This window comes from Pinus tabuliformis, chromosome 4_2 (assembly GCF_031772625.1).
Source record: "Pinus tabuliformis cultivar Carrire ecotype Pingquan chromosome 4_2, CPIR1, whole genome shotgun sequence".
Lineage (NCBI taxonomy): Eukaryota > Viridiplantae > Streptophyta > Pinopsida > Pinales > Pinaceae > Pinus > Pinus tabuliformis.
In genome coordinates this window covers 698,109,876-698,126,493 of record NC_142304.1, presented here as the reverse complement: position 1 = coordinate 698,126,493, position 16,618 = coordinate 698,109,876, and the positions used below count along the sequence as shown (strand labels likewise).

General features: G+C 38.2%; 1 protein-coding gene across 1 annotated transcript; it reads right to left on the bottom strand.

Annotated features, from left to right (window-relative positions):
- Positions 1-841: 841 nt before the first annotated feature.
- LOC149171398 (large ribosomal subunit protein eL39) lies at positions 842-8,092 on the bottom strand. Its single transcript, XM_089424079.1, has 3 exons — positions 7,936-8,092; positions 1,374-1,477; positions 842-1,183 (listed from the first exon to the last, which is right to left on the bottom strand). Exons 1-3 carry the CDS (start codon positions 7,936-7,938, stop codon positions 1,135-1,137), a joined length of 156 nt encoding a protein of 51 aa, XP_089280205.1. The 5' UTR covers positions 7,939-8,092; the 3' UTR covers positions 842-1,134.
- Positions 8,093-16,618: the final 8,526 nt, after the last annotated feature.

Below are 16,618 nucleotides of genomic sequence, written 5' to 3'. Positions count from 1 at the left end.
CCTCAAAGTTGGGGGTTTGACTCTTGATTACCCGGTGTTGGGCTCTAATCAAAAAGCATTTGCCCAGTTTACCATCCATGGTGATACAGAGGCTTTTCTACAAGGTGTTTTCTTCATTTAACAGAACAACAACCAAAAAAAAAAAAGTAGTCAATTCATCTTGCTTTCCAGGAGTGATTTGAAATGAAAATCGGAACAATAAAATTAGACACAATTCATCTAGCTTTTACTAACATTAGCATGCTGACGGAGAGAGAACAAATAAAATGTTTCCCAAGTCACATTAACAGATTTATAATTAGAGTTAGCCTATAATTAGATGTGGGATCTCTCCCCCCTAAAGTTGGGGAGGTCACTAATTTTACTCTCTTGAGCATAAGCCAGATGTGGGATTTCTCCTCCAAAGTTAGAGAGGTCCCTAGTTTGAATCTCTTGAACAAGCATAAGCCAGATGTGGGATCTCTCCCTCACATTAGGGTGGTCACTAGTTTGACTCTCTTGATCACTAGGGTTAGGCAAAAAGGAATTTGCCCAATTTACCATCCATGGATCATGATGAAGAGGCTTGGAGAGGTTTTTCCAAGGTGTTTTCTTAAAATCATTTAAGAAAATGAATGAAAAAATATAATTAGATATACTATCCAGATATAATGCATTCATGGTAAAATTTAATAGTCAATATATAATGCAGCACAATAGATTGAATTCATGGTAAAATTTAATAGTAAATATATAATGCACAATAGATTGAATTCATGGTAAAATTTCATACTCAATTTATCCAGCCTTCAGGATGACCATGAACATACTGAGCAAAAGAACAAATCACAGTAGCAAAGAATTAATGGGGAATCACAATCTCCTCCTGAGCTTTATAATCCAAAGGAAATATGGAATCCACGAAATTAAATTTGTATCAAAAACTTTAAAATGCCACTCTTGACAACTCAAATGGCAAAATCTCTTATACAGTACCCAGATACATCCCTTCCAAATAAAAACTCAAATAACATATACTGTTCCTGCCTTACAGGTCAAGTTTTGTTCTACGCCAATGCCTGCGCTTGGCATTTCTACAGTACCAAAATACATCCATTCCAAATAAAAACTCAAATAACATGTACTGTTCCAGCCTCACAGGCCAAGTTTTGTTCTACGCCAATGCCTGCGCTTTGCGTTGTACCTGCAGTGAAATAACGTTTTAATGTTAAACTGAAAAATCTATGTAGTGCAAACACAATCTGAAATCAGAAAATCCAATTATAACTACAAATGAGGAAGATATTAAAATATAATTTGATTACTAAAATTATAAATATTAGGAAAAAGACAAATTATATAAGTTTTAGGAAAAAATTAAAGATTAAATTTACCTTATGGTGTTGTCAGTCCTCATCCTGATCCAGTGAGGAATAGGCCTGTTTTGCCTCATCTTCTTAGCCAGCTTCTTCTTGATGCGAAAAGTCTTGTGTGACGGCTGCAAAAAAAATACAATTTTAGTTACTGTAAATTACAATAAAAAAATGCCCCTCCTCAAAAGAGGTATCAAGAGTTCCATGTCAACCATCACCAAGGAGATACCTAAGGATTTGCTTCAAGTGCTTGATTTTAAACAAATTACAAGGGGTTTCTCAAGTAATATTTCCACACATGCAATCTGAGTATAGTAATATAAACCAAGATATAAACTAAGGTTCAAGGAACCAAATTTAGCGGCTCAGTACAGCAATTGAGTAATAGTATATGAATATATTGAAAAACAGAAACAACTCAATAAAACATCATAAATAGGCATGGATTTATAAACCATCTGTACGAAATGTGAATATGGTAATTAGCCTACAAATTTACAAAGACATGGATCTGCAATTGCTAGTAATTATAATTTATCCTATATCTTTACAATGTTTCTAACTACAATACTTTTTCCCTTTGGGAATTTCAATAAGGGTGCCTGTTCTCAAAACAGGCAACAATGCATAGCGAACCAAGTACATGGGCTGTTGGTAAGTCATTAAATGCAATTTTCTGAAGAAGGCTAGCGCAATGTTATCAGAACCAGACCGGTCATCAAACCAGTAGATCCCCCCAGACCAGGAACTGGTCTGAACCAGACCAGAACCTGTAAGAAAACCAGTCAACCAAAAACACAAAAAATATTCCAAGTTTAAAGAAAAACACATTCATGTGTATCCATATGAATCCATACCATTTATACACAAATAAGCAAAGGTTCTCGCGAATTCAAACCATTTATACACAAATAAGCAGAGGTTCTCCTTTATATAGCAAGGAAGGATGCACAAACAAAATAACACTGATTGCAATCCATCTCCGAACTGAAATTACATCAAAAGACAGGCCTTAGATGGCCTCTAGCATCCAAGAAAAATCATGCTACAACAAATACCTACATATTATCAAAATCTTTAGGATCTTCGTCATCAATATCACTCCCTAAGCATTAAAATAAGATAGTATATGCCTAGCATGTCAATTCAAGATATTGTTTGAGTGATGGGCACAATTTTAGCAGGATCATGATAGAGGAGTTTGACAACCAATGCCACTAACATCAAGGTACATAGAGGGTATGGTGCTCTTAATTAAACACTGGTTCCATACCCTTGTACATTACAAAATCCAATGGCAATCTTGCAATCTCCCCAATACTGAAATATTGAAAAACTGTTAAGTCTGTGCTGGATTTTGTGTGAGATCTAAAATTCTACTTTGTGTGAGATCTAAAATTCTACTTTCTCCATATGAAATCCAATGACTTCAGAACCACTCTCAAACATCATGAGTCATTTCATGGTAATGTTAATATGCAATCCAATGACTTCAGAAGCACTCTGAAACATCAAGAGTCATTTCATGGTAATGTTAAAAATTAAGTAAAAGGATAAAAATTATATTTTTACTTTTTAACATTACCATGAATAGCATAGCAATAGTAGGGCCATAGGCTTGAATATCAATAAAATAAGCCCCACATATTTATAGGCCAGTTTGGTGAAAATGGCCGGTTTTCCCCTCCATCAAAGTCAGGCTGGCCAGTTCAGACAGGTTCGGTCTGGCTCTGGTAACACTGGACTAGAGTATACATCAATCAAGAGATCAGCCAATTGCAACATACTGGAAGACATTTACCATTATAACAACTATGGCTACAACATGAGTTAGTGAATACCATGAAATATTTGCCAAAACTTACAACCATAAGATTCATATGATTAAAAGGCCAATTATGGATAAACTACTCATCCATGGGTGATTTGAAAGAGTACAAACCTATGTTATGGCAATAACATTAAAGGCATGAAACGTCTATTCACGCCACACAAGTTTTGGACTCATTCAATGCCATCCCGATAATAATGGAAAGGGTAAAGGACAAACAACATAAAGATGCCAAAAAACTTCAATATGGAGGTGAACCCAAAATGAAACTCTGTAGAACCCTGAAAGGCCATTTAGCATTCATTGTTAAAACACCCATGGTGTCCAACCAGCATAAGATCCATCTTTTAACTCCAGATCTATTAAGCAGCATAAGATCCATTTTTTAACTCCAGATCTATTAAGCACCAAGAGGGATTCATAATTAATTGAGATGCAAATCTTCTCGTTCTTAAAATATCTCAAGTTAAGATAGATAGATCTGTGAATGATTATTGTTATCTAGTTCACATTATATTTATTATTACTATATTTTTAGTTTTGTATGACATTATATTAGGACATGTGCTGATGTCATTCATGATCTGATTTTTGTTCTCCATATCTATATATATATATATATATATATATATCCCACATTATATATATGTGTGTGCGTGATTATCGTTATCTAACCCACATTATACTTATTCCTAACATATTTTTAGTTTTGTATAACATATCTTACTGGGACAACATATGCTGACGTCAATGTTACAGACATGGGACAAATATTTTGATCTCTTTAATAGAGACGTAGAATGCACCTCAATTCTCAGTGCAAAAGGCAAAAACAAAATAAGAATATTCTTGGTGTTACAAGAAACAAGTGCCTAATTGGTGATGCCTTGATTAAATTTTTGCCATCCATTGTATAGCAAATCCCACTTGACACTAATTAGTCACAGAACAGGTAAACTAGAAAAGTGCATGTAAATGCATGAATCAACAAACAAAGACTGTATGGATGTTATCAAATCAAGGGATATCTTCTCGTGGAAAACAGTGAAACCTTTCTTGAGGTGACTATTCCAATCCATCGACCAACAAAGACACTTTGTTATCAAATCAAGGGATACCTTCTCATGGAAAACAGTGAAACCTTTCTTGAGGCGACTATTCCAATTCATCCATTTGATAGAGCTAACAAGATCAAAGTTGGCTATAAACTCTCACAGGTAAATTATGCAAGATGGAGATTCTCACCAGAACCCACATTAGAGCCAAAATGGATGATTTCCCTCTTTGCTATGTGTAGATAAGGGAAGCCTGTGCGGCCATCCTTCGGCTTAAGCTTGTATCTTGAACGTTCTTAATGGAGTCTGTAAAAGACACCAAGAGTCTGTAAAAGACATTATCAATGTTTCAACAATTTTCCAGGGGGGAAGATGTCCAAACAGAGAAACACATCAAGGGAACGTGTGGAGACACCACACAAATCTTAGGGAACATCATCAGAGACACCACACAAATTTTAGGGAACATCATCGGAGACACCAGGGTCAGGTGCCCAGCATAGGGGAACCATATAAATATATGAAAATAAATTCATAACTTCAACAATGATGTGTAAGTTGTTGTTGTCTGATCCCTGTTGTCTATCAAGTTCCTTCCATCAGGTGCCAAGTTCCTTTCAGAAGGTGCGCTTCACTGCTCCCATGATTATGCACCAAAAGACTTCACACCAGTATAAACATTGGGCATAAAAAAAAAAGGAAAGCCAGGGTAGGAAGGGATACTAGTAATAGATCTGACTCTAACCGGTTAGTAAGGAACAGGTCATTGCCCACCCCACAAACAATCAGAATTCATCAAACTCGAAATATCATTGAATCTCTTTAAATTTAAAATATTCAAAATTATTTATTAATGATACATGAAAATCGATGATTTCAAATGAAGATACATTACAATGGACACTAAATACTAATAGTACTAAGTAAATGGTAAAGAGTACAGGCTGCGTCATTAATGCCCAATTCTAACTAGTCAAAGCATATTATGATTCATAATAAATTTAAGAGTTAAATAGAAAATAAAAAAGGATCAAATGAGCGCCACCAGTCCTCTGCACAGATTTACTGTAGAAATGCAAAAGCACCAATATCATTGTTGCTGTTTGAATCAGAACCTCTCTCAAGAGTGACCAGTGGCACACAGATCACCCTCCTGCACCTCATTCAGTTCTTCACACTCATCTCTGTGCATCCTCTCCTGGACCTACATCCCCCTCAAATCACTGATTCATTCCAATATTCTGGTGCCTTCCTATGCAAAAGAAGTAGGGAATTATGCACTGGAACTAGCTTCTCCACTCCCCTAGAGGTATATCATTTCCTATTGATGTAGTGAATGAATGTATATATGCACTAATTCCTCTCTGCTGCAGATGAACTAGAAAACAGAAACAAACAAGGAATAGCAATAAATCGGAGCTCAAGTGAATTATCCCTATGAAAATGGTAAACGCCAATGTGTATTCCTTAGTGTTTTTATTAAGTACTAAGGGTAGGCAAATTGGGATTCAGATATAATAAAATACAAGTCAATTTTATTATCAAATCATCTACCAGAACAACACTAAAAGCTAAAAAAAAATACAATAATAAGAAGCTAGCCCATAGGGGCGGCTCATTTGTGGATCACCATATTAATGAAGTGTTGTGTACCATTGAGATTTGAGGTTCAAATCCCCCAATTTACCCATGTCTGCAGGTCACCATATTAATGAAGTGTTGTGTACCATTGAGATTTGAGGTTCAAATCCCCCAATTTACCCATGTCTGCAGGGGGGCATACATAGGCACCTATAGGATAGGTTATATTGGAAGGGTCTGGATAACACCGTGCATCATTGTCCATGCGATAATGAGACCATCCCAAGTGTAATTTCTGTATTCATTAATGGAACTAATAAACCAAATTATTAAATAAATAAACGTAATAACTGGCTACAGACTAGCTGCTAGGCGTGTAACTGAAGAAAACTAAGAAGGAACTAAAAGAGCGTAAGATGATCAGCTGGTAGTAAGTACAATAGAAGCGCTGCAAACTTAGAGACTCCAAAAATCATGGTACTAAGCACAAGAAAGCGCCAGCCAAAACATTTCAGTCTTCGGGTTATTTCACCTTACTTTTCTCGACATCCCCCCAACAATAGGTATCGTGTCACTGAGAGTTACCCATGTGGAAGTGCCAGGGAGCAGAGCACGCCCTCCACCGAGTGAAGACGCTCCCCAGTGAGGACAAAGGTTCTTGTTGCTCAATTAAGGAGCAACTCACATCAATTTCAGTGTGAAACAGGACTTGGGAATCAACTTCAGTGTGAAACAGGTCTTAGGACTCAACTTCAGTGTGAAACAGGAAGTGAAAAAGGACCAAAGAAGCTGAGGAAGAACGGGTGTGTACATTTTGCACTTCTGGGGATGTGGAATCAGAAAAACATTTCAATTTGGAATGTGATACATTCAAAGACATCAGAGATATGTTAAAAAGTTATGAAAGTTAAGAGACATGTTAGAAAGTTATGAAAGTTACGAGAACATGTTAGCATCAGTTTTTGGCAGTCTTTATAGCGATGGGATTGTTGGAAGGTCATCTCATCATCAATTTGAATCTGAAAATGATTGAATTGCAAAAAAAAACATGGAACTGATGGTCTCATAGACGGATCAATTCGGATCGAATTGATGAAAAAAAAACAAAAACATGGAACTAATGGTCTCATAGACTATTAATGCTCTCAATAGACTATTTTTTTAAAGTCTCGTGGACTTTAAAATATCATTTCATTTCACTACATAAATTCTACCAAAAAGCAGATTTAAATTTTTAACAGCTTTAGAACGGCTAAAGCATACGAAGTTCAAAGATATTTAAAACACATGCACACAATGGAAATTCTGGCGTGCAGGCAAGTATCAAGATGCACCCACACTGTGCCTTAGATATCTCTGTTCGGTTTCGTTTCTGCTGGAGGAAATATTTGCTGAAGGAGTAAATGAAGTCCTTCGGATTTGTTCAGATATACGAATATATGAAAAAATTGCCACCTAGAATTTAGTAGAAACGTAAACGGAGCTAGATTAAATAGTATAAAGTGACCATCAGCCATTTGTGGGTGAAATTAATCGTCTCCTACCTAATTTATCATATCATTCTCTGAACCAAACACGCGGACTACGGGATAGAGGAACAAAAACCCATCCTAAAATTTATGATATTGGTCGTGCAGAAATGTAAAATAGGTTATGTGTGCTGCCTACCAAACAAATCAAGACAGTGTGACTGAAACATGGAATCAACTATGATACAGCAGGTTACTGCCGACATATAAAACAGAGAGCCAGAAAGTTTACATCTGTCGCTGAAGACATATTTAGAAGTTAACGATGAACTTGCGACTCAGAAAAAGTTAACGACGAACTTGCCACTCAGAAAACCCTAAGGCCCATAGACCCTTTGACCAGATAAACCCAATAGCTGGTCATTACTTTGATTCCTGTTGCCCCTACGAACAACGACTCTCGAAAAAAGATACATCAAATCAATTTAAAAACGTCAAAAACTCTGAGAGCCTATCGAATCCCGGCTTATCAAATCCCTATTGCGATAGCAAGAATCATTAAAGACCTTTCAAACACTGCCTCCAACATAATGTAGAAAATTTCAATAGAACCATTCATAAAAATCAATATGGGTTTCCGCATGTACCATTTTCGCTGACGAGATTTCGCCCCTCGCTGCCGCTCCTGCTCCGCCCCTCTGCTTCAAACTACTGCACCAAAGAGTCCAAGAACCCTAATGCAAAGAAATAAAAGAGGCAATGACCATTAAACCCTAGATTAATTCACTTTTGCGTCCGCAAAAACCCTAGGGTTATATTTTAGGTCTGATTAATCCAGGCTGTTTTTTTAGTCACATTTTTTTCCATATTTAATTAAATGTTATATGTGAATTTCCTTAGATTTAGTAAATAGTAAAGTTATAATGAGGGTTTTATCCCATAGCAAAGTTTAAATTTCACTTATTATTGCACAATATCCCATCTCAACCATGTTGTAACAAATTAATGTTATTTTCTCTGTTTATGCTCATGGTATAAGGTGTTTTCTTTTTAGTAACATTTAATGTTTACAAATAATATTTTGTGCAAGTAGTCACAATTTGTTTCATTTTTAATTAATGTTATATGTGAATTTATTTAAGTTGAGTAAAGTTATAATGGAGTGTTTCATGAAGTTTAAATTTTAATTATTAGTTTTTAAGTTGAGTTAAGTTATAATGGAGTGTTTTATGAAGTTTAAATTTTAATTATTAGTTTTTATATAGCCAGGGACTATAGTACTTGTTTTGTTGTTAAAGTTAGTGATTCTTTTTTTAGTAATTTTAACTAAAGTTTTGGGAAATGTTGAATATTTCTATTTTTTCGTAAATTCAAAAATATTTTTTTAATTTTTTGAAATCTTGTTTCTAATTTTCCATTCGCTAAGTAAGCCTTATGTAACATTATTCACCTAGTGGAGGGCGATTTATTTTTGATATTTGTCAATGCTTGACAAATCATTTTAAAATCAAAAAAAGGCTAATTTTGTGAGTGACAATTTATGTCGATGAGTGCATTGACACTGACATTGCTACTACTCCGTCCAATGGTGCCAAAACTGGGGGGATGTTCAACAAATATGTGGATGAAGCTTTTATATATTAATTTAATATCAAACTACTATTATTTTGTTATGCCGAGAAAGGGTGTGCAGGAAGTGAGGGAGAATTGTTATGCCGAGAAAGGGTGTGCAGGAAGTGAGGGAGAAAGGGTGTGCGAGAAATTGTGTGTGGAGGAGTTTGTGTCCCTTGGTCTGCACACCATTCCTTGCACACACTTTCTCCCGCACTCCTAATGCAAATATTTGTTTCATTGAAATTCCCTTCACTATTTAAAAATAAATATTAATATTTTGTTTCACTGCTTTTGCATGGTGTAATAAGTATTTATATATTAATTTTTTGAACTCAAAGCTTGAAGCAAGAAAGGATGCCACTACATCGCCTAAAGACGAATACCCCTGTTGGAGAAACAATTGTCCAAAACATATCAACGAGATTAGATCTTCTTTTTCCTGTGTGTAGATGCTTCCTTTGCTTATAATATTTTTAAGTGAAAGTCGACACGAAGAACAAGGGCCTCAATGTTAGTCACTTACATGTTGCTCCATTCTTTCAAGTCCAACTCATTTTCATCGGCCCTCTATATGTTTTTAAAATTGAATTATGTGCAAAGAAGACAAGAACACGACAAAAAGAAACAAGAAGTAACTAAATCACAAAAAGACGGTGCCAAAAACAAAGCCTTATGACCTAAAATACCCCTGGGAGCATGTTGAAAATAGCAACAAGAAATGCTAAATATAGAAGTGCTAAATTTAGTACTGCTATAAATAGCATTTCGAGATACCTTCCTATTTTAGTTAGTCCCTGAACTAAAATAGAGAAGTAAAATTCGAATTTGATCTTAGTACTTGTTTGTAAAATAATTAATTAATTCACCATGAGTTAATTAGTTGTAGAAAATCAAACATGAAGTCTATGTGGGGACATGCAACAGTTTCTCCATTAATTGAGGAATTTATCCATCAGTTAAAGAGATAAGGATGAGTTGTAATTAGTTGGCTTAGTTAACTGAGTCAAGTCCAGTTAGATTAATTCAAACAGTTTGTTGAATTAATTGTGAGTTCACTTAGTTAATGCATGCATGTAACTGTTGCACTTCAGATAACTGAATATTATCTCGTAAATAACTCATGCATGTCGGTTCAGATAGAGACCCAGTTGAGATCAGATGGAGGGACAGTGTACTATCAGTTGCAGGAATATTCCATTATGAATTCCCCTTGCATGCAGAAGGAATTCTTTCCTTGAGGATTGCACAATTACTTCTTCAGGTTTTGTGAGTGTGATGAGGCCAATTCACACATGTGGCATCACTGGACTCCAAGAAAACCTGCGCAAGGAAATAGGAGGCTTGGAGGGCTTGATGAGGACATATACTTTGTCTATTCAGTCTATGAGTTGTATTGTTTGATTGTAGAGAGAGCAGGATAGCTTGAGAGTTGATTCTTTTTGTAACTTGAACATATTTCCACTTGTATGATAATACAAAGATTGGGGTTTTAGGCTGAGGTTTTCCCCGGGTTATTTTTTCTGTGTTATGTGTGATTGATTTCTCATTCTCAGGTATATGTGTTCTCATTGATCTTGCTCATATTCGATTAAGCTTCTGCGAAGTTTGTTGTAGAAGTAGATCTTGTATTTTGCTTTAGTACATTGCATAATCTGTTGATCTACAGTGGGAATTTCTACATGGTATCAGAGCAAAGGTGATCAAAGGAGAGAACTGTATACAAGAAGGGAGAAATTCGAAGTTTGAGGTTCCTGAATATAGAAATCGAGTTCTTATCACATCTCAATTTCACCAATGGCATTCAACGGTTTAAGACTCGAGTATGCCCTTGATGGCAACTCAAATTATATAGCCTGGAAGGATCGCATGGAAGTAGTATTAGAGGATAACGGTCTAAAGGACTTCATTGGTCAATAAGTCCCTAAGCAAACTAATGCTACTCAATTGGCGGAATGGAAGAAATGTGTGGCTAGAGAAAGGAGAATCCTTCTGGAGGGAGTTCGAGACCACATAGTCTCGAGTCTCCGTGGGAAGGAGACACCATTTTCGATGTGGAAAACATGGAAATATTTACATCAGAACAGCAGCGATCAGAGGAAGTTGGTGCTGAAAGACAAGCTTCAGAAAATCAAGTGTGAAAAGGGCAACACGATCTCTACATATCTGAACAAGCTCACCACCTGCAAGGATGAGCTTGGAAGTGTAGGGATCACGACCGCTGATGATGACATGGTGAGTCTTGCACTCCTCGGTCTTCCTAAGAGCTGGCATAGCTACCAAGACTCGGTTAATGGAAGAGAAAAACTGTCAGATTAGGAACGACTTTGGTCAGATCTGATGCAGGAGGAGATAAGAAGAAGCACCAAAGATGGATCCTCATCGAAGCAAGATGATTGGGATAATCTAGCCTTAACAAGTAAGGCGAGGAAAGGGAAAGGGAAGGCGTCCCATCTCAAATCCGGTTCTTCCATTGGTGGGAAGAAGTTTGACAAATCGAAAGTGCGATGCTTTCATTGTCATGAAGTGGGCCATTATGCTACGAATTATCCACAAAAGAAATCCAAGAAGGGTTCCTTGAAGGGATCTGATGGTGAGGCAATGGCCTCACAGTTTGAGCTGGATTTCTCTCTTATCGCATGCATGGTTTCATCCATGGTGGGATGTGTGTGGTAGCTGGACAGTGGAGATTCATTTCACATGTCAGGTGACAAGAATCTTTTCAGTACCTTGGAGGAGAAGGATCTCCAGATGTGGATCGAAATGGGCAATGATGGAAAATATCGTGTTTTAGGTGAAGGTACGGTTGTGTTTTAGAGGGAGCATGTAGCTCCCCTCACCCTGACTGATGTAAAGTATGTACCAGGTCTGAAGAAGAATCTTGTGTCTATCACTATGCTAGAAGATAAAGGTTATGATGTAGTCTTTAGTAAAGGAAAGGTATTCATGAGGCATATCGGTATTGGACAGACAAAGCGAACTGGGATTCGAGTAAAGAATCTCTACAAGCTAGAGGTAGACGAGTGTGCTGCATTGAGTTCCAAAGCTGAGATGGTGCAGAGACAAGATGTTGGTGAGCTATGGCATAGAATACTGGGCCACTTGCACCATGGAGCCCTGAAGATCATGCAGCAAATTTCTACCGAACTTCCTAAGGGAAAAATGGAACAGACAAATATATGCAAAGGTTGTACCTTGGGTAAGTGTGCGAAATCTTCCTTTCCGGATCGAGACAGTAGAGCTAGAGCAATCCTAAAGCGAGTTCACTCAGATGTTTGTGGACCCTTCTCTATAGCCTCCACCACTAAACAAAGGTACTATGTCATTTTTATTGATGATTTTTCTCGTAGATGCTAGATCTACTTTATGCAAAACAAGGATCAGACCTTCTTGAGGTTTTGTGAGTTTAAATCCTTGGTAGAGAAAGAATCTGGAAAGAAAATAAAAGCCTTGCGTAGCGACAATGGTGGAGAGTATGTCTCCCAACAGTTTAAAGACTTCTACACTGCAGAAGGAATTAAATGGGAATTGACGGCACCCCATAACCCACAGCAGAATGGGGTGGCCGAAAGGAAGAACAGATCGATTGTGGGAGCAGCTCGAGCGATGTTGCATGACCAAAGCCTACCACTGCATTTGTGGGCTGAGGCATGCAATACAACAGTATACTTGCATAACAGAATGACGCACTGTATACTGGGAATGAAGACACCTATTGAGGCCTTTTCCGGGAAGCGACCAGATGTGAGTCATTTCCAAATCTTTGGATCATTTGTTTACTGACATGTGACCAAAGATGCCCGGAAGAAGCTATGTCCAACAGCTGAGTTAGGAATACTTGTGGGGTACACGGATACACCCCACAACTATCGGGTGTACCTGCCTACCAGTTAGAGGACAGTGGTACGCAGGGATCTGAAGTTCGATGAGTAGAAAGCCATGTGATTATCACTTGAGAGGGAGCTCAAGTTGCATGCAGAGGAGGAACTTTCAGTTCCTAAGGAGGAGGAGCCTCAAATTGATGCGAAGCAGCCGCATGCAGAGGATTCGGGAGTGGAGACATCCACTCATGCTGAGACTTCCAGAGATGGGCAGAAACGCTCAAGGGAAGCTGACAGGTTGATGTTGGATGTGCGGGAGAATGTGGGACAGCCATCTTCTCAGCGCAGATAGAGGAGGTCGCCCGAGCGGTACACTGGGTACATGGCCCTGGTTGGGGAGTGTGTAGATACCAAACCTTCTTCATTCAAGGAGGCAGTGCAACAACCATTCTGGGTTGATGCAATGGTAGAGGAGTACGACTCTATCATTCGGAACAATGTGTGGGATGTTGTCCCAAGACCTCAGGGAAAGTCAGTGATGAGTTCCAAATGGCTTTACAAGGTAATGCAGGTAGCTAATGGTAGTGTTGAGAAACATAAGGCAAGGTTTGTTGCCGGTGGTTTCTCACAGGTCGAGGGGATCGACTACGATGAGACCTTTGCTCCTGTAGCAAGGTACTCATCTATCAGATCGATGTTGGCACTATCAGCTCAGATGGGTTGGAAGATCCATTAGATGGACATGAAGACATCATTCCTCAATGGGAAGATTGAGGAGGAGGTGTTCATTTTTAGAAATTTTGAATAGTAAACACATATTCAACAGAGATTATCCTGATCATGCACTATTGCGGAATACATGCACAATACATAAGCTCCTCTACGTTGATCATCAATTTAGCAGCATCAAAAACAATGAAACATCAATAGCATGCACACATTAACACAGTATGTAACCCGGGGAAAGCATACAGCTGAAAACCCCACACTATCTGTATATTAATGATTGAGAACATGTAACATTACATAGTACAATACTCCTCACAAGTACTCAGTACTATCTCCACCTGTTACACAAAATACAGCTCAGATCCGAACAAGTCACAGGTTCAAATCTCCACAGCTGCTTTGCCTGCCTCCACTGCACAATACCTGCTAAGAATCACTCACACTGGAAATCACGTGAGCACAGGCTATTCTACTGGGCATATACTGCGCAATACTCATTGGCATAACTCAATCCATGCTTGTGCAAATCCTCATGCACAACTGATAGTCACAACTCACCCTTTCACTTACCTCTAACACCTATCTCTGTTGAACTGTCCATGCACTGAGTTAACTAATGTATTCTTTAGTTGCTTTATGAGTTAATAATTAATTCACATAACTCATCACTAGTCTATTTGCAGTTAGACTAATTACAACTAGTTCAACCAAGTCAAACTGAACACAACTCCATCAACTCCACATCCAACTCCACCAAACTCAACTGTTTGAGTTCTAACTGAAGTCCTGCATGCAATAGCTCAACTGACCCACAAAGAAAAGTGTATTTCCTTCTGACAGCTGCATGTGCCACATCCGTAGCTTGAACTGAAGTGCTCCAAGAGGATAAGATAAAGTTTATAGTCCAAATATTACTAAGGGCTAATAATATTTGACTTTTCTATTTTTAGCCTGGCAGTCTAAAAATAGACTTTGATCACTCCTGCTGTGAACCAGAAAATGGAATTCCATCTATTTTTCCCAACATGACCAATCATCCATAACCAGCATCCTGCAACTCATAGACATGATCCATATGTCTAAAAATAGTCATAGTCTAAAAATAGACTTTGCGCCATAATTTGCCTACGGGCCCACTTAATGAAGGCGACTCCTTTCCACTAAGCTCCATCATCTTGTTGCATTCTCAACAACATTGAGCAGCCAGAGAGTTTCGAGACCTTCAATCGTGAGTCGCATGTGTGTCAACTCAAGAGGGCTTTGTATGGGCTGAAGCAAGCACCCCGTGCTTGGTACACCAGGATCGACAACTATTTCACCAGGTTGGGCTTCACTAAGAGTGAAGCAGATGCGAACCTTTACCACATCATGGTAGAAGGTAAGCCATTGATCATTGTTCTTTATGTCGATGATATGATTTTGACAGGTGATGATCAGCTGATACAGTCTTGCAAGGAGGACCTTGCAAGAGAGTTCGAAATGAAAGACATGGGTCTTATGCACTACTTTCTAGGCATGGAGGTGTGGCATAAAGATGGTGAAGTATTTGTGTCTCAAGGCAAGTATGCCAATGAGATACTTAGGTGCCTTCACATGGAGAAGTGCAAGCCCATGCAGACTCCTCTAGCTGGGAACTGGAGGAAGGAGGATGCTACTTTAGGTGAGGTAGTAGCTGCTACTGTTTATCGGCACTTGGTGGGTTCACTTATGTATCTAGTGAACACACGACCCGACTTATGCTTTGCGGTGAACCAAATGAGTTAAGCTATGGTTCAGCCTACCAAGCTGTTTTGGAAGGCAGCGAAGCATGTGCTGAGATACCTCAGAAGCACATCTCAGTATGGATTGTGGTACAGACGGACAGAGAGAGTGAAGCTTCATGGCTTCACAGATGTGGATTGGGTCGGGAGTCCATCAGATAGGAAGAGCACTTCTGGAGGAATCTTCAACCTTGGTTCAGCTGCAGTTTCCTAGTACAGCAGGAAACAGAGGTCAGTTGCACCTAACTCAGCAGAGGTTGAATGCATGGCTGCTAGTTAGGCTACATGTGAGGCCATTTGGATGTGGAAGATTCTAGTGGGATTGTTTGGTCAGAGGATGGATCCAACCGTGATCTACTACGATAATTAGAGTTGTATCAAACTCTCTGAGAATCCAGTTTTTCATGACAGGTCCAAGCACATTGATATCCGGTATCACCATCTTCGAGACTGTGTGGTAAAGAGGATCATGTTGTTGCAGTATGTTTCGACCGAGGAACAGTATGCAGATATTTTGACTAAGGCATTATCAAAATACAAGTTTGAGTTCTACAGAGACAGGATTAGGGTTACTGATAATCCCTTTCTTGTTGAGAGGGAGTGTTGAAAATAGCAACAAGAAATGCTAAATATAGAAGTGCTAAATTTAGTACTGCTATAAATAGCATTTCGGGATGGATTCCAATTTTAGTTAGTCCCTGAACTAAAATAGAGAAGTAAAATTCAAATTTGATCTTAGCAACTATTTGTAAAGTAATTAATTAATTCACCATGAGTTAATTAGTTGTAGAAAATCAAACATGAAGTCTATGTGGGGACATGCAACAGTTTCTCCATTAATTGAGGAATTTATCCATCAGTTAAAGAGATAAGGATGAGTTGTAATTAGTTGGCTCAGTTAACTGAGTGAAGTCCAGTTAGATTAATTCAAACAGTTTGTTGAATTAATTGTGAGTTCAGTTAGTATGTAACTGCTGCACTTTAGATAACTGAATATTCTCTCATAAATAACTCATGCATGTTAGTTCAGACAGAGACCCAGGTTAGATCAGATGGAGGGACAGTGTACAATCAGTTGCAGGAATATTCCATTATGAATTTCCCTTGCATGCAGAAGGAATTCTTTCCTTGAGGATTGCGTAGTTACTTCTTCAGGTTTTGTGAGTGTGACAAGGCCAATTCACACATGTGGCATCACTGAACCCCAAGAAAAATTGCGCAAGGAAATAGGAGGCTTGGAGGGCATGAGGAGGAAATATATTGTGTCTATTCAGTCTGTGAGCTGTATTGTTTGATTGCAGAGAGAGCATGAGAGCTTGAGAGCTGATTCTTTTTGTAACTTGAACATATTTCCACTTATACAGAGATTGAGGTTTTAGGCTGAGGCTTTCCATGCATTATTTCTTATG

Bases quoted from the DNA above. Each gene is read 5' to 3' on its own strand.
- LOC149171398 (XM_089424079.1), bottom strand. The intron at 1,184-1,373 runs GTAAATTTAATC...ATTTCACTGCAG, and splicing joins AGGACTGACAACACCATAAG to GTACAACGCAAAGCGCAGGC.